The sequence below is a fragment of the Meles meles genome, chromosome 13 (assembly GCF_922984935.1).
Source record: "Meles meles chromosome 13, mMelMel3.1 paternal haplotype, whole genome shotgun sequence".
Taxonomy (NCBI): domain Eukaryota; kingdom Metazoa; phylum Chordata; class Mammalia; order Carnivora; family Mustelidae; genus Meles; species Meles meles.
Genome location: NC_060078.1, coordinates 61,621,787 through 61,640,762, shown reverse-complemented (window position 1 = coordinate 61,640,762; position 18,976 = coordinate 61,621,787). Strand labels below are relative to the sequence as shown.

The following is an 18,976-nucleotide window of genomic DNA, read 5'->3' as shown; positions in this document are numbered from 1 at the left end:
TTATTGCTTAAAATACACATATTCACAACAACTGACAAATGGTGATGTGCCTCACACAGGAATGTGTTAGCATTTGCAAATCTTCCGACTGTAGCACCAAACCCTCGGTCAGACCAACCCCTTCCTTCTCATTCACTGGGAAAACCAGATTCAGTCCGATCTCCCCGGCCCCCTATCCAGTCCTCCCGCTCTCTCTTTCCATCTCTCTCCTGGCAGGGGAGTCCCGCTGGCAGGGGCCAGACTGTGTGACCGCTGGAAACGAGCATGGCTCTGGCGGCTGTGTTCACTTGTTCTCATGCCTGGAGGGCAGGACGCTGCAGTGACCCCAACAGTTAGCACGCAGACCCGCGCCCCACTCCAGCCGGGGAAGGAAACTTGAGAGGGCCAGGATTCATCCATGTGATCAGTTAACTAAAGCAGGATTCATTTTGGTAAAACTTCATCTCCTCTGAGACTTCAGTGAGTTGTTCGGGATTTTTATCTTATTATTTTTTTTGTTGTTGTTAAAGTTGGAAGGCAAGGCATCCGAGGGCTGCTGACGCACTCCTGCCCACTCTTGCCACATGCCAGCTTGCTTGCATGCATGGGGCCCCGGCAAAGAGAGGTAAGCCCTGTGGCACTGCGGCGTCTGCCAAACTGTCCTGGCAATTCTGGGCGGGGCCAACGGCTGGGCCACAGCTAGTCCCAGCTTGTCACTGAAGATCCATCCAATCCAGCTTCAGAAGTCCCACCTTTGCCTTCTGTGCCGAGTGGTTTTGAAAACCCCCCCTGGGGGCTGATACTGAGGGCCAGGAGGAGCCGAGGGAGGCAGACAGGTTCGGGGCACATTTCCACTTACAGGGAACAGAACACAGGCCTCCGAGTATCCACGGAGCAATGTGCAAATTGCAGGGCTGGGTAGAGGAGAGCCTCTACTCCGAGCACAGTTATCTCTGGCAGACATCGGGGTGGGGGGTGGGAGGTCGGGGGGGGGGGGGGCTGCCATCGACGATGCTGCTGGATACACCCGAGTACACAGTCAGACATTTGTTCAGTAAACAGTAAATGTGTAAAATAAATTACCTTGAGAGGGCCATATCTGCTCCAAGTGTGTGGTTGACGCGAGCACAATGGTGGCCATTCAAAGTATATTCACAGGAAAACAGGGCTGGGGGCTCACACACGACACACAGACACACACAGGTTATCCAAAAAGTCATTGTACACAGACTTCACTTTGTTCAACATGGATTTTGGTTTTGTGACTCCAAACGCAGACACTCGTTCACCTCACAGCCTTGGATTTGTCTATTTTTGTACATATATATATATATATATATTTTTTTTTTTTTTGCCTTTCTTACTGTAACATCAACGCCTAATATGAATATCATCGTTCAAGAGTGGGGGGAAACCAAACTCTTCATATGAACAGCACTGGACAGGGAATGTGAGTTTTAGCTCTTTGCTTTCTCCTTCAGGTTATTCCTATCAAAGCTCGACTGGTTATCTGAAGCCAAACCACAGTAATAAGGATCCCACGGTCCTTCTGGACCCCTGCCTTCGCCCTCCTACCTGGGCCACTCAGGCTCTTTATGGAGGCTACAAAAATCAGTCAGCCCACTCAAAAAGGGAGCTGAGGAGGGGTAGGGAAAGGGCATGAAAGTCACAGATAACCAAGCCATTTTTTTCCCAAGTGGTCAGTTTAAAAATAAAAACAAAAACAACACAACAGAAGAACTTATTCAGAATCAAGAGAAAATACTGTGTAAAAGCCAGGCCATGGGACTGCCCTTTCTTAGGACCCACAGCCCTACAGACTATGTGTTGGGTGGGGAGAAGACCCTGGTCACCTACAGGCACAGCCCAAAGGAGAGAGATGGGGCAAGCTACACCAGGTGCTCCCCCATGGCTTGGGCTCTGCTGTGCTCCCACGGAAGTTCCAAGAGAGCCCCCACCCAAGCCTGCACACAAAACATCTCCTCCCAGCTCAACAGCAGCCAGGCTCTTTGAAGGTCAACTTGGGATAGAGCCACAAACTTCCCTTTTCCAGAACAGAATTCTTGCCGGCCTGCTGGTCAAGTTCTTGTTTTCAGCTTGCTGTTGCTTTTACTGTTGCTGTTGTTGTTTAAAGAAAAAACACCCTGAACCAGGCTGTGGCCAGCCAGAACCTGCTGGGAAGGGCCCCTCATGGATGCACAGTGGTACATCGACCTCATGACCAGGAATTTGAGGGAGCAGTAGGCCTCCTACCAACCTTGTTAACTGCCTGTCTGCTCTCATCCTCCCCTAGGACTAGCCTAGTTCTGTCTCAGCAGACCTCGGCAGCAAAGGGTGACAATCCCTGGGCCTCTGCGGGCTTCCTTCTTCACCCAGGGCTGAGCCCTGCCACCTCTCCTGGACTGAGACACAGAGAAGTTCTCTTAAACCATACACCAGAGCACAAATCCACTCCACCACCAAGAGTCACCTCAGGGCACAGTCTCGGCCTCCTCCGTGGGGACCTCTGAAACACACATCTCTCTGACCCGGGCAGGTAGCGAGATATGACTCGAAAAGAGAAAAAGGGGACAGGGTCGGGTATGAGGAACGAGTCAGAGAATGAGCCACCCTGTCGGCCCTCCACGACACTGTGCTCCTGTGGGCGGAGAGGCCTCCACTCCCCAAGCGGTACCTGGAGGTGCGGGAAAACGCGGGACCGGCGGGGAGGGGACGAAGAATGCAGTGGCGGCACCACTTTCTCTGAAAGTCATTTAATGCTTCTCTCCTGCTGCTCCCCTACCCTGGTTGCTTTGCCAAGTTCTCCGGCACGGGCCGGGCCTGCTCTAGCTGGGGGAGCTGCTGCTCTGTGAGTTCGGGGAGTCCTGCTCATTGATGGTGTTCAGCAGCAGGCACGCGGGGGGCCGTGGCAGGTGGGGGTGCCCGGGCTCTCGGGCCTGCTCCTCGGAGGGCTGGCAGAGGCCTTCCTCCTCGTCACCAGGGGACCGCACGTGGCAGCTGTCGCAGAAGTCCAGGGGCCCATCCAGAGCGTCGTCAATGAGCGTGTTGAACTCCTTGAGGTCATCATCGTGGTGGCCTCGGCTGCACACACACACCTCAATGCCCGAGTCACCCGTGAAGCGGCGATGTCTGCCGGGCGTCTTGTCTTTGCTATCCGGGAGGGCGCTGCCCTGCTCGGAACTGTAATCTCTCAGCAGCTCCTCCTTACAGTCGGAATCTTTGTCCAGGAAGGCCCCAGGGTCCAGCTCCCCCAGGCCTGCCACAGAGCCACTGGGCTCCATTCCAGGGGCTTTGGTGGCTGCTGTGCTGGCGGGCACGTCAGAGGGCTCAGGGTCAGCGATGCTCGGAGGTCTGGTGCTGCTTCTGCTGGGCCCAGACAAGGGGCTGCTCTGCGCCCCCTGGGGGCCCCTGGTGGGATCAGCGCCTGGGGGGCTGCCGCCTGGGGGGCCACACTGTGCGGGCAGCTGCTGCTGCTGTAGTTGGAAGGCACTGTACGGTGGGGGAGGAGTCGGAGGTCGGTTCACCACCTCCTCATAAGGAGGTAGTAAATAGTTTGGCAAAAACCCTAAAATGGGGAGGCAGGGAAGAGAAATTATTGCACTGGCAATTGTTCGAGAACAGCCTGCAAAGCTCGCACTCAACATATGTCTCTTCCCACCCCCAGTACACCCACAGGGGAGCAGCGGCTGGCCCCAGCTCTTGCTCATGGGCAGGGCACAGGGGTGTGACAATTTTGCACAGAAAGAGGGACAGACTGGGAGTGACCTAATCTACCTCCATGAAATCCGAGAGCCCCTGAAGCTGCTTCACAGACAAGACTTCTGCCCGTCTGGAGGTAAGGCAGAGGGTTAGGCAAATGGGGGGGTGGCCAGGAGATCATTTCTGCCCAGAGCGTATCTGTTTCCACATGCCCTGGAGTCTCATGTTTCTTGCTCAAACTGTGTCCTCTGCCTGCGTCCCATAGGCCTCAGGGTTAGGGATCCTAATTTAAGACTCCCTGACCGCCTTTTTCTTGCCCCGCCCCCCTTCCAGATGTATGGGCCATGAAAAGGCCCTTTTTCTGGGAGGTTGGAAATCTGTGCTGCCCCTCACTTGAGTGTGGCTGGAGGTGGTCTGGAAAAACAAACCGAACTTCATCCTGTCTCAGATTAGAAGCCGGTGGGTTACCAGTGAAGGGTGAAGGGCCTGCCAAGGCTTATTAATCAGCTTGCCGGTAAGTTATCTTTTGAATGCGCTGAATGTCTCAGGGCACACATGGTCTGGTTATAACAAGAACTGCTAGCATTTATTGAGCACTTACTATATGCCAGGCACTGAGCTAAACACCCTTCTAGAGGTGGAATTCCAGACCTGTGAGCACTTTATTCTGTAGAACACATGGCAGAATGGTTTTAGGACAAGATGGACCTCCCTGGACCCTTTGAGGGTCATGTGTAAGGAACCCTCAGGGAAGTCAGATGAGTGTCCTTCAGGGAGTTGCTGAAGTTTCTCAGTTCTCGGGACGTGCCAGCATTGCTCCCCCAACTCCTGCCCCTTTCGTGGCAGCTTTTGCTCAGGGATGTCACAGGGCGCTAAGTAAAATGGGAGGACGTCAGGCCACAGGCATCTAAATCTTGGTTCACTCACATCGTACACCATCTGACCACCTGCCTTAAGGAAAGCATCAGCTAAAGCATCAGACACCCGGTCAGAACCCAGCCAGGGTGGGGCTGGAACAGCCCAGTGGCTTCAGGCTGCCCACCCACAGCACCGGCTCCTCTGTGCTACAGGTGAGCGCCCCTTTACTCCCCGACCTGCGCGACTCCGCACTATGCTGGGCGAGGGGGCCCGGGGGGGCCCACGGTCTGGCGGCTTTGAGTATACGTACTGAAATAAAATGGCAGCGCTGAGTAATTGTGGGCTTCCCGGTAGGCAATCAGGTTGATTTCATGCTGCCGCTGCTGGGCCTGAAGGCGATGCTTGGCTCGGCGGTGGTGGCACACACAGCAGCAGCTCAGGATGATGATGATGGTCCACACCAGCCAGAACCCTGGGGACAGGGAGGCGGGGCAGAAAGGCACACAGGCGCCGTGAGCGCCAGCCAGAGCGGCGGCTTTCCCAACACAGCGGTCCCCAGACGGCGCCCACCTGGTCGAAGCTGGCACTGTCAGGCCTCCCTGGGTGAAGCCACATTTGGAACCCGTGTTCAGTTTCTAGAAATGTTCATGCCCGAGTGAAAGATGGGATGGGAGAGGGCAGGAGGCCCTTCCCCAGCACCACTGGACCTAGGTTTCGGGTTTGGAGGGCATTAAATATGCTCATCTTTTAGGACAACATCTTTGTCCTCTCTTAAGGGATCTCTGAGAGAATGATTCTGGCTTTCTTGTTACCCATCTCCCACCCCCTTCAAGCCCTGCTCAAGACCTTAAGGCCAGCTCCCAGCCTCACTTCCTGCTGCTACCCCAGGCTGCTCACCAAAAGCAAAGGGCCCCTCAAAATCCCAGCAGATTAGCAACTGCAAGGGGCCTCATGGGGTCTCCTGATAAAGGAATTCTTAGGGTTCTCTTGATATCACCAAAAAGATCATGGGTTCTTCTCTACCACGTACACTGGTATAAATAACCCAAGAGTCACTCAAAGTACAGGTGGAAAAATTCTAATTGCCTCAGGTCCATCTCTTCCCTAGAGAGTGTAAATGACTTCCTCCGCTCTTGATATAATCTGGTACAATTCCATCTCCTACAGTTGCAAATAACACTCCCACCTCCCTTTGGGCTGTGATTTCATTAGACTCAGGGCCATTAGCAGGCCGCCCCTCTTCCTTCTTGCTCCAGAGAGGGGTAGGTAAGGGAACAGGGGAAAAGGCCCACAGCCCTCTCTTCTGTAGGCAGATTATTTTTTTCTCATTTCCCACTGTGTTCTTGGATCATATTCAGAGAATCTTGACAGACCCCAATACAAGACCCCACTCCAATCTTCAATTATAAGCAGAAAATCCTTTAAAATTTTCTTAAATCAATGAGCAATTTTGCTTTTAAAAAAATACATATATGTACATATGGAAGAGACTGGAAGGAAAAACACAAAAAATAGTGACTTATCTTTAAATAGTAGGATTATGAAAAATTTCAGGTTTTGCCTTCAAATTATAAAACTGGAAACACACTAAATCAAACTTAAAAATACCTATGACTAGGGGCGCCTGGGTGGCTCAATGGGTTAAGCCTCTGCCTTCGACTCAGGTCATGATCCCAGGGTCCTGGGATTGAGCCCCACATCGGGCTCTCTGCTCAGCGGGGAGCTTGCTTCCCGCTCTCCCACTGCCCCTGCTTGTGCTCCCTTTCTTGCTGTCTCTGTCAATTAAATTAAAAAAAAAAAAATCTTTAAAAATAATAATAATAATAAATTTCTGGATAGGTTTTGAAATTTCTCTGGGAATGTACTCACACAATGAAATGACATGAATCATTAAAAAATATTCCCAGAATACTACTTTTGACATATAAAGATGTCTCTAGTATTAGAATGAAAAAAGCAAACTACAAAACAGTATAAAATACAATCCTACTTTTTTTTCTTAAAAAAAGAAAGCGTATATAAACATCTAGAGGGATGGTTAGGAAGTTAATCATGGGGTTATTCCTGGAAAACAGAACAGTAGAGTTTCTGGCACTAGATCCCTTTTTTTTTTTTTTTTTTTTTTTTGCTGATATGCATTTCTTTTTATTTTATTTTATTTATCTAACAGAGAGAGAGAGAGAAGCAGGCTCCCCGCTGAGCAGGGAGTTCAAGGAGGGACTTGATCTCAGAACTTTGGGATCATGACCTTAGCCGAAGGCAGATACTTAACCAATTGGGCCACTCAGGCACCCCCATTTCTAATTTTTCCAAGATGAACATATACTTCTTTGAAATAAAAAGAATACTTTTCTCAATAAAAAATTTATCTGAGGAATAATTTTAAGGTGAGTTGTTACTAAGTGAGAACAGATGGTTGCTCATTTGTTCTCTATTTCTGAATAACTTCAATTTTTTTTCCATTACCAATGCTACATGTATTTTTTACTACCTGCTTTGTAATTATAAATTTGTGTTTAGAATTCAAGTATTTCCATGTGTCTCTTGTCAGAATGAGTTAAGATCATTTTTAAGAAAAAGCCCCGGGACACCTGGCTGGCTCAGTCAGTGGGGCATGTGACTCTTGATCTTGGGGGTGTGAGTTCAAGCCCCACATTGGGTGTAAAGCTTACTTAAAAAAAACAAAACAAAACAAAACCCATATTTCCCTCACACAGCCTTATATAGGAATAGTCCTCTGATTTTTTTTTTCCTGTTTGTACCAGAATACAATATTCTAAACGATCGCACTGACGTTTAGGGTGTGGGCTCGGGCAATGGCTCTTTCTGTCCCCCAGGGGTGTCCCTGGAGACTCTCCCCACAAAGCCACCTCTACAGAATGAGACGGGATGGCAGTGCAGCTGTCTGGCCCTGGCAGGCTGGCAACACCACTGTAGGGCTCCTGACTGCTCTAAGCCCATGTCAGTGTGCACTGGAACCTTCTGCAGAGACCTGGCAACAAGAGGACAGGCAGCAGATTTCGTCCCTTTATCCCCTTAGCAGACAGAAAAAAACCAGTTTCTGGCTGGTTCAGTCAGTAGAGCCGGTGACCTTAGGTCTCAGGGTTATGGGTTTGAGACCCACATAGGGTGTAGAGGTGGCTTAAAGATAAAATCTTGGGGAAAAAAAATAGTAAGATCTGACCAGAGAACATGTACGTTAAGTTGAAGTCAGAAGTCTCCCTCGTGGTTCTTACCAGATTCTCTGCGGACCTTTGCTTAATTTCACCGACATTTCTCTCCTGTGGCTGCTGGCTGACTGAGGACTAGATAAATACCGTCACAGGGGCCCTCCGAAGTGGGGCTGAGGCCAGAAAGGAGCTCTGAGAGCGAAGTGGCTCCCTGTTGCTGTCCTGTAGCAGGCAGCACAGATAAGCACTCTGCGCCCGGCTCCAGATCTACCTGAGAGTCCTGTCAGAGGGGTTCGGGGCTCGCCACTCTTCCATGGTCCTGCATTTCTCTCACTTGCCCAGCATAATCTCACAATTCTTTGCACCTCTGTCGTGTTCAAATTCGAAAAAGTACATTCTCCCGAGAGATGACTGCATCTCACTCGACTAGTTTTTACCTCCCAAGTCATTTTTTCAGTAGTTTCTTACCTAAAGGTAAAACAACTTTTAACTTTTATGCTGCAAGATAAGCGATCTAGGGGCAATATTTCTCATTTTATAGCATGGTTTTCTTTTCTTTTTTTTTTAATGTTTTGTTGTTGTTTTGTTTGTTTGGGTTTTTTTGTTTGTTTGTTTGTTTGTTTTTAAGTAAATTCTACCCCCAGCATGGGTCTCAAACTCACAACCCCGTGATTGAGAGTGGCACTGCTCTCCTGGCAGAGCCAGCCAGGAGGGATTTTCTTTTTAAACACATACTTTTGGAGCGCCTGGGTGGCTCAGTGGGTTAAAGCCTCTGCCTTCGGCTCAGGTCATGATCCCAGGGTCCTGGGATCGAGCCCCATATCGGGCTCTCTGCTCAGCGGGGAGCCTGCTTCCCCCCTCCCCACCGCCTGCCTCTTTGCCTACTTATGATCTCTGTCTGTCAAATAAATAAATAAAATCTTTAAAAATAAATAAATACACACTTTTAATGAGAAAAAGCTGGTACTAATTTTCATGTTGGCCACATATTTCTGGTTTTCCCCTTCTGGGCATTTGGGTAGGCTTGACCTTCGTGGCTCCCTTATGATTGGGCACAGCTTCAGGACTGGTTCTAACTAACCAACAAGGGTTGGAAGTGACTTCTGTCACTTAGACCAGGATATCTCTTGTTTATCTAAGACCTTCCTTCCTTTAGCCCTCCTTCTACCGTGACAGTCGGCATTATTCCAGACAGAGACTTTGGCATCAGTCTGGCATTGGGATGATGAGGTGGGAACCAAGCTCCCATCCAACCTGGGATGGACATGAGTGTGAGAAGTAAACACATTGGTTCTGGCCACTCAGTTGGACTTTTTTGTTACTGAGCTTGGCCTATAACCTATCCTAACCAACACGGTGTCTTTAGAGGCTTTTCTGGGGGAAAGGATTGAAGCATTCATTAGAGTTTTAAGGGAATTCTTGCTCCAGAAAAAAGGCTGAGATCCACCAAACTGGAACTATAACAGAAAAAGAGAGGTTTTTGTTTTTTTAATTTTAAAGGAAAAATTAGGCAGGGCAGAAGGAGACTGGGGGAAGAAATGAGACAACTGGAATACACACCCTTGGCAAAACTGCCTTAGTCATAGCTAAGAGAACCACTCACGTGTTCATCGAAATTCCACCACCTTACTTTCTAACACAGTATTATGGGTAGAAAAACTCTCCCCACTATGTGCCAGTTGTACGATGTTATATTTATCTAAGTCTCAAACTGAGTTCTAATTTTGTCATTTCTTTTTTTTTCCTTAAGTTTTCATTGATTTATTTATTTATAAATAAACTCATGACCTTGTGATCAAGGGTCACATGCTCTTCCGACTGAGCCAGCCAGGTGCCCCTAATTTCTTCTTTTTTTTTTTTTAAGATTTTATATATTTGTCAGAGAGGGCACACAAGCAGGGGAGAGCAACAGGCAGAGGGAGAAGCAGGCTCCTTGCTAAGCAAGGAGCCTGACCTGGAACTTGATCCTAGGACCCTAAAATCATGACATGAGCCAAAGACAAATGCTTAACCCACTGCTCCACCCAAGAGTCCTGTAATTCCTTCATTTCTAATATACTACAACAAAAGCTTACTTGTGTGGATCAAAACTGAGGGAAAACTAACTTGGCCAAAGAATGGGTCCAGTGGCAAGATGGAGTGTTAGCACAGGCCGGAAAAGACCCTTAATGAGTTGATCCCACTTGATGGAGTTAATGTGGAAAGGCAGAAGGCATTCTCGTCTGGATCCCCACAAAATGGACTCTCTTGAAAGCCACTTTAGTCAAAGTAATGTCCCACCAAGTTTAAAAGGGATAATATCCAGACTAGTCCCCTATGGAGTCCTACACACTTTTGATCTTTTCCCTAGATCTTACAAACAAGGAACTAAGTTTAAAAAAGAAAAACCTAATGAAAGAGACACACAAAAGCACACCCTCTTCTTCCCCAAACACACACCTACCCAGAGATTACATTTCTCAATGACAACTTTGAACGTTGTGACCTCATGGTGGGGAGCATTTGTCATGCTAAGCAAAATAGAAAACATGTTTTGAAAAACAATCACAGCCCACTGTAGGAACTGAGTCATGTGCCCTGAGTTCACTATAAACTTGGGAAAATACCACTCCCCAAATGGGCAGGAAATTCCTCATTAGGAAGCTAAAGCACACTGTGAATTAGCTCTCCTTCTACCCCACAGGATGGCGGGTGACCTCCCTGGCCCCTTGCAGCATTTAGAGGAGCTTCTACCATTGCCACTATGGAAAAGGCCTAAACTTGGAAAAAGAAGCCCACGGAAGGCTTACAAGTTCATCTCAAAGACTGGACAAGCTTCTTAGAAGCACGACTGTAGATTACCAAAGAGAAGAGGCAGTGACCTGGTTCAGATCGCAGCTCACAAAACCACTGCCTAGCTTTGTGACCTTGGTCATTTTGTTTTCACTTCCCTCATCTGTAAAACAGGGAGAATAATGATTTCTACCTTACTAGTCATTGTGAGGTCCAAATGAGTTAATACTCAGAACCACGCTTGGCATATGGGAAGCTTCCTAGATTGTTATTACTACTGTTGTTACAGGTGTGACCACAGATGGGAAGGGTTTTCTTTCCATTTCTCTTTAAATTCTCCTCAAAAATACTCCATTAAAAAAAGCAAGGATGAGGAACAAGTCCAAGTCTGCTTCTAGGTTCTGTTCTTCGCTGAATTCTTTGGAAAACCAGCCCGAGTGCTACTGATCAACCTATCCTTGTCCAGAGAAGCCTGGACTTACAGGAGCAGGGGTCCAATCGCAGCTTAGAAGAAGGCCCCAGCCTTCCACTTTCCACTCTGCTAAGGGTGGCAAATGCTCTGAGCTTTTGTTATGAGCAGCTCAAGAATGGACATCTTAGGATAAGCTAAAAAGAGAAAGTTAGCAGGTGAAAAACAAGCGGGGCAGTCTTAAATGAATTTGTTCATAGTCTGTTTCATGCCACCTCAGGGGAATTCCACTGCCCAGAAACACTCCCTTCTCCCCAACTAAGGCCCAAACAAGGGAAAACTGATGCCTGCGTGAAGGTCCCTCAAATTATCTCAGGAGCCGATATTCCCAGCTCTAGGGTGCCTGGGTGGCTCAGTGGGTTAAAGCCTCTGCCTTTGGCTCAGGTCATGCCTGCTTCCTCCTCTCTCTCTGCCTGCCTCTCTGCCTGGTTGTGATTTCTCTCTGTCAAATGAGTAAAATATTAAAAAAGAAAAGAAAAGAAAAGAAAAGAAATTCCCAGCTCTGAGCTCTCCCTGCACAATGTAGTGTGGTGAGTGGAAAGACTCCTAGGGTGAGAATCAGGAGATCCAGGTTCAGGTTCTTTGGCCTTGAACGTATTGGTGGCCTCTCTCAATTTTGGTTTTCATCTTTGCTAAGCCTGCTCCATGAGGGGCATCCTCAGATGGGAATCAAACACACACAATTGAGCCCCTCTACGACCAGGGCCCGTCACCCCTCCAGTCTGACACGTAGAGTGCTGGAGGGGGTTGCTTTGAAGTGAGGCGCACTGACTGACCCAATCCGTCAGCTGCACCCAGGTGAACAGTTCCTTCACGCCCCTGGGCCTGACACACGGGGGTGACAGGCATATCTCACAGGTTTGTTCTTGATGTGCACGAAGACCTTTCTTGGTGTCTCGCATGTAGCAGAGTTCTAAGCACATTAGTACCCTCATCTCCCATTCCTTCCCAGACAAGCCCCATGACCCCAGGGGAAAGGTCAACATCATGCACACTCTGTTCTTTCCCGTGGGGCCCTGGCCTACCGGGTTCCCTTGCCAGAGAAACCAGTCTACCCTTATTCCTATGTTTAAATCCTATCCACCGTTGAGCGCCCACTTCAAACGCCACCTCTTCCACGCAGCCTGCCTGAACCCTGCCTAGCCAAAGCAAACTGTCCTTCTGAACATTCATAGAAGTTCTGGTGCATACATTCCACTCTCAACTTTGTCTCACCAGTGGGGCATCTTGTCTTAACTCCTCTCTGCTAGGAGACTCCCTGTTGATTGCAAGGATTATGCCTCTCTACAGTTACGAACACAGAAGGGGTCACAGCCTCAAGCAGGAGTTTTTCAGAACCATAAATTCATAGGTCCACCTCAGACCTACTGAATAAAAAACTGGGAATAGGACCCAGAGATCCGTGTTTTAATAAGCCCTCCAGGAAATCCAGAGGCTTGCCAAATTTTGAGAACCCCTGGAATAAGGGTTTACTGAATGAATAAATGATTGAATAATGAATTAAAGTACAAATGCCATAAAAATGTATGGGATAGGGATGCCTGGGTGGCTCAGTGGGTTAAGCCTCTGCCTTCGGCTCAGGTCATGATCTCAGAGTCCTAGGATCAAGCCCCACATCGGGCTCTCTGCTCAGTGGGGAGTCTGTCTCCGCCCCCCACCCCCACCTGCCTCTCTGCCTACTTGTGATTTCTCTGTCAAATAAATAAATAAAATCTTTTTTTAAAATTTAAAAAAATGTATGGGATAACAGTAATGATGACCAGCTGTGATAGCTTCAGTGATAAACCAGGACCTTTGCTTCCCATCTGACGCAGGCCCAGGAAAGACTACTGCATTGGTTATGACTAAAAAGACATGGAGAAAGGGAGTCTGGGTAAGTGTTGTGTGTGCATGCACATGCGCATGTGAGAAAGTCTTCAGTCTACAGAAGACTCAGTGCCACAGAGGTGAGCAGGTTGGTGGAAATCCTTTTTGCTTTTATCCCCTGAGGCCATCTCAGTAGGCAACTGTGGTTAAAGAGGTACTCTGACAGAAACTCTGCCAAGGATTTCCTGGCAGAGACTTTTTTCCTTCCAAAGGAAAGAAACAAAAAGAATAACGCAAAGCCCATTATTTTCACATGTCAGACAAAGTTTAGAGACAATTTGAGGGAAACAGGTTCAAAGTGACCAAAATTCAGTTTTGATAAGAACTGAAGGGGCTGGGGTGCCTGGGTAGCTCAGTGGGTTAAAGCCTCTGCCTTCTGCTCAGGTCATGATTCCAGGGTCCTGAGACGGAGCCCTGAATTGGGCTCTCTGCTCAGCAGGGAGCCTGCTTCCCCTTCTCTCTCTCTGCCTGCCTCTCTGCCTACTTGTGATCTCTGTCTGTCAAATAAATAAATAAAATTTTTAAAAAAAGCACTGAAGGGGCTTATCCCAATACTCATCTTCCCTCCTATCCACACATCAGGCAGAGGTCAAGACCCTGAGGAGGAGGAAAACCAAAGAATTCGGGGGGCGGGGGGGCATGGGGGCCAGAACACTCGCTGGGCATCTCCTGACCAAGAAGTCATTTCTGGGCACCAGTGAGGACAGTTTTGCTTTGACAATCTCCATCCCTCCAGAACTTGGAAAGCATGGGTCACCTCACAGATGGCAGGTCTTTCCTCCTCATCCAGACTCTGTTATCTGGCCTCCTCCTTTCCCTGAGTGACCACAACCAGAGAGAGAATTAGCCACCCAACAGCTCCTCCTCTGGCTTTCTTTAAGCCCTTGGGTGAAGTGCCTGGTTCCCAGGCCGCCTCCCTGCCATCTGGGTCTCCCAGTCCCCGCTGCCCCACCCTGCCCCTGCCCCGGCGACAGTGACCCAATTCTAGTGGCTACTGAGCCTCTGCCAAAAGCCCAGGAGGCTCTGTCAATCTGAGACGAGGCCATCCGCAACACCATGTTTCTGAAACTGATGCCGCCTGGGCCGGGCCCCAGAAAAACCAACCACAGCTCTGTGGCTGGCTTTCGGGCAGCCCAGCTTCGACTTTTGTTTTAACAAGAGGTGGGAGGGAGAAATTGGAGCCCTGCAGTTATCTGCATTTTAAAACATTTAAACAAAGTCTATTCACCTGCCTGGCACTTTGTGTCTTCTAGGAAGTCCCTCCACCCGACCCCTTCTGCAACAGCAACAATCCTGGGTTGTTTATATTCACGGAGGACTGGTATGGACACCCCAAGCCCTGTCCTCTCCTTGCAAAGGGACTGTGCACTTGACTGCCCCTGGGATTCCTCGGAAAGGCAGAGGAGCCAGTCCTCAGTCCTCGAAAGGGAAGGATAAGGAGGAGGAGAGGTCCTTTTTGGAGGACCCACTCCCACTGGCTACAAGATACATTTACATTCAGAGGGAGAGATTGCCCAGCCAAGAGTCTAATTTCCTTTCCATACCAAACAATACTGCTTCTAGCTGCCTACTGACCACATCACCAATGTGCAGGGAGTGGGGAGATCAGAGAGAAGAAGGGGAGAAAGGACAAGGATGACGGGGCCAGGAAAGACACACTTTGACAAACCAGCCCAGTTTGTTTCCAAATGGAGGGAGTGATGGGGGCTTAGAACTATCTAGGGGAAGAGGTTACCATTTCTCCTCCCTACAGACAGTTGTGAGAACTAGCGTGCTGCTAGTCACCTGGGACTCTCTGACCTAAGGATTCTCCTGTCCTCCCATTCTTTGTCCAGCATTCTGTAGTGTTGTCGAGCTTCGAGAAGATTAGAGTACAAAGCAAGTTAGTGAACTCCTTGAACCTGGCTGGCTCCCTGAAGATTGTGCCAATGTCACCACCCTCGTGGAAGTCTGAAGGTGCACGTTCATGGCCTCAACCAAACCAGTGGTGAGCTGAGGACTGTTTCCACACAGCAGTTAGCTGAGAGTAACAGGGGGAGATACACCGGAGAAGCAAGCCTCCAGACACGTCAGCTTGAGCACTGGGGAAGAAACAGAGGGGGCTAAACCTCTAGACTCCCTCGCTCCAGGAGGGCTCCGTGAGCAGGGACCTAGCGGAAGGTGATCCCTCTGACAGGGACCAGAAACAGAGGCAGCGCCTTGATGCTCTGTAGGGAATTCTGGAAGCCCTTAATGTTCTTAAAAGAAAATGGCATTACAGCTATCCACAAAGCCTAGCCTGGCATTCACGGTGGCTTGGCTGCTGTGACTTCTCTTTGCAAAGATGGCAAAGCCTGGGTGTCTGGGCTGGCCCAGGGAAGGATGTGAGTTGTCACTGCTCAGCACACACTGGAGGGGGCATCAGAGGGAAGCCCAGGCAAGAGCTTCCTCAGCAGACAGGGTAACCACAGCCTCTTCAGAAGGCTCAGACCATATTCTCTAGCCTTTATTTTTTTTTTAAAGATTTTATTTATTTATTTGACAGACAGAGATCACAAGTAGGCACAGAGGCAGGCAGAGAGAGACAGAAGAGGAGGAAGCAGGCTCCCTGATGAGCAGAGAGCCCGATGCAGGGCTCGATCCCAGGACCCTGGGATCATGACCAGAGCCAAAGGCAGAGGCTTTAACCCACTGAGCCACCCAGGCGCCCTCATATTCTTTAGTCTTTAGCCCATGAGCACTCCTTCTCTACAGAGCAGCCGCTTCCAGGACCAATGAGCAGAGCCAGTAACCGGTAGGACCCTGGGGTGCCGAGACCCCCGGGGGGGCAAGGACTTACACCAGAGTTCATAGTAGTAGTTGCAGCACTGAGACTGTCCACAGCAGTGTCCTGTGTCACAAATGTAGCTCTGATTGTTGGTACCCACACAGGTTTCCTTATCCTTAAAAAAAAAATAAAAATAAAAAATTAGCATATGAAACTATACCTTTTATTATTTTTTTAAAAGATTTTCTTTATTTATTTGAGAGAGAGAGAGAGAGTGAGAGAGAGCATGAGAGGGGAGAATGTCAGAGGGAGAAGCAGACTCCCCGCGGAGCTCGGAGCCCGACGCGGGACCTGATCCCGGTACTCAAGGATAGTGATCCGGGCTGAAGGCAGTCGCTTAACCAACTGAGCCACCCAGGCGCCCGAAACTATAGCTTTTAAATCCCACTTTTCTTCTCTTGGTGGAGGGTTATCTGCCCACCCTCCACCAAGACGGTCCAAACCAATGTTCATTCCATGAAGGAAAAAAAAAAATTAGAACCCAAAACAATAGCAGGTTAAAGAAAACAACAAAGGTTCATTAAAAGGGGAAGAGGATTCGGCACACAAAGACGACTGGTAAGAGCGAAGTTTTCCTCAGACAGGAAACGGATGCCTCACTTTCTTCACGTCCAGGCAGAAATACTCCATGTCCCAGTGTTCCACTCAGCCGGTAAAAAGATGCTGGTTCCCGTGTAATTAGCAGTATGTTTTAAATAAAACCAGCTTTTCTGTGAAAGTTCCTGGAACAATTAACGTAGTACATATTCCAGGATTAGCATTGAGTCAGTCGTCCCGTCCTTCAAAACACACACTGTTCAAGGTGAAATACAGTGTGATTCCAAAGAGGGTCGAGATAACTTGCCAGCAAAATTCTTTACTCTTAAGAAAAGGGGCGACCTGCCCAGCTGACCTCATCTGATCTCAATTTGCTAGGTAATTTTTTGTTTATCAAATGATCTTGACTGGACCTAGGATTCACACTGTGCCTTATCAGGGACAGTTCCAGAACGGGCACTGCTGAGTAACCGCCCCACAGTGCGCCAAATTCTATTCACACCCCTGCGGGAGGGGGCTGGAGGTGAAGACATCTTTTGACATTTCACATTTAAGAAATAAGATACCCCACCGGCCAACCTGCACTTCAGCCCCACGTGTACTGTGGACCCCACCACGTACACTGGGACCTCTAAGTCAGGAGCTCTGTCTGGCTTTCAACGTTTATTCTAAGCCAAAAACACTAATCCATTTACTGGACGTGCTGTCTTTGTGCCAAGCACTGTGTTGGGGTATGTGGGATACAAAGATGAATAAGCCATTGTCCGCACCCTCAAGAAGCCTGGGGTTAAGAAATGGGGGAAGAAAAACCAAAAACAAAAAACCCTGCTCAGCAGAGAAACTAAAACCACAGCATTGTATTTGCTGCTACTCAGGCTGACCCTGCCCACAGCGTACATCCGGGCGGACGCCTGCCAGTGGAAACTTAAGTCACACGGTCAGTTCCTCCTCTCCGGGCCTTGCTTTACACTCCACTGTCTACTTGGCCAAGGGTATAAACAAGGCACTCCAGCAACCAGCTACAGGGCTAAGGCCGGGCAGAGACCATTCAGGTGCCTGACGTCACAGAGAGAGGACGAGGTAGAGGGCACAGCTAAAGACCAGATCCTGGGCTCAGTGCCCGTCTCCACCACACAGGCTCAGGTGTTTCCTGGTCTTTAAGGGCCTTATGGCCTTGTGGAAAGGGATTTGGGAAGAAGGAAACACGGGAAAGGCGTCTGAAAGCTCTGACAGTGAGGGTTTCACAACACTACCAACAGGTTTCTTCCTATCTCTGCCTTCCCACGTCCACCGTAAGCACGATGGAGATGCTGGGCAGTCGGGGGGAGGGGGCGAGAGGGGGAAGGCCTACCCTGTCAGAGGTCTCCTCTGAGGCCTGGTGCACATGGAGAAAGCAGATCTGGGCTCGCTTCTTTTGCTAGAACACACCCTCCCTGACTTCAGAGCAAAACACTGCTTTCATAAGGACATCAAAAAGTTTCTCCCAAGTTTACCAGGTCCCGAAATGCCATTCTTCTGGCACTGACTCGCAAGAGCACAGTTCAAAGTGTCCACATAGTTTCTAAAAGGGGCCGTGCTGCCTACACTCCAACACATGAAAGAATCCAGTGACACTTCTGCCTCGGGGAAATTCGCCAGATGAGGTCCAGGCTCTGAACACAGGGCAGCCAACTGGTCCTAAGTGAAGCATGGAATGGAACGCGTTTGAAATCTAAACAAGTGGCATCCTCATGACCCTACTGGTGTCAGCTTTTCTCTAGGCTTTTCCATCCCCTGGCACAGAAGTCTGGTCTACACAAGATCCCGCTCTTTTTCCCTTCTCTGCCTCCACTTCCCTACGGAGAGCCAAACTCCAGAAGCATTATTTAATCCAGTGTTCCTCAAACGCTTTTTACCCAGTAAATCTCGACCCCTGTTCTTCTTCCTCTGCCCCTTGACAGAGTGCGCTGACTGCCTGGGATGGTCTTGGTGATGGAAACTGTTGTTCTCTGTCACAGGAGGAAGGAAAGCAGGTGGGTGGTTAAGGAAGACAAAAAGTGGACTCATTCATGCACCTTTAGCAAGGAAGGAATGTTGGAGCAGGAGGGTAAGTGAGATGTGAGTCCCAAGGTAAGTTCCTCCAGAAATCTGCTTGTAGGAAAGGAAAATCCTGGAGCCCAGGGTTTGGCCCTGGATCTCTTGGGTTTGGTCTTCACTACAGAGAACTAGGACCTGGACACAAGGGCCCTAGGAGGAGTTAAAGATGCTTTCTCATGTCTCCTTCATCCCTAAGTCTTTATTAGCCTACCCACCTCCCATCCCCTCCCACAGCAGCCTTGAGTCAACATAAGGGCTCCTGAAATCTGTCTCCTCTCACTCAAAGAGACAGCAAAGAACAGCAGTGTGCAAATGTTGCCTGGTGCTCTTCCAGCCTCCCCTGTAGGGAAGGAGCTAATCCCAGATCACCCAGAGGATTCTCAAAGACCTCCAAGACCAATGTGAGGAAGACACAGATTAAGAGTCAGGTTAACAGTCTGGGTCTAAAGCACAGGTCTCATACTGGGCTTATTGAATTAACTGTGTGACCTTGGGTAAGTTACTTAACCTCTCTGAGCTCTTAATATCAATGTTATACTGTGAACCATTATTGCTGGGCATGAAAGACCATCTAAACAGCCCTTTGCATTCACGTAGAACTATTTCAGAAGAGTCAAGTTCACTGACAATGTGGGTTGCTCCAGACACATGAAGAACAGAAAAAGCAACCGGAGAGAATGGAACGGATAAAGTTCAAATACGAAAAATTCTCAGCACCTTTTAGGATGGTGATTATTCTCTGCC

At 48.9% G+C, this 18,976-nt stretch overlaps 1 protein-coding gene across 2 annotated transcripts in view; it reads right to left on the bottom strand.

Moving 5' to 3' along the window:
* Positions 1–497: 497 nt before the first annotated feature.
* The window catches only part of WBP1L (WW domain binding protein 1 like), a 59,416-nt gene continuing 40,937 nt past the window's right edge, over positions 498–18,976 (bottom strand). For both annotated transcript variants that reach the window (XM_046027016.1, XM_046027017.1), the window contains exons 2-4: positions 15,632–15,734; positions 4,847–5,008; positions 498–3,544 (exon numbers count right to left, since the gene is read on the bottom strand). In XM_046027016.1, coding sequence (XP_045882972.1) covers positions 2,805–3,544; positions 4,847–5,008; positions 15,632–15,734 — 1,005 coding nt within the window. In that variant the 3' untranslated portion in view covers positions 498–2,804. The remainder of the gene's footprint in view (positions 3,545–4,846; positions 5,009–15,631; positions 15,735–18,976) is intronic.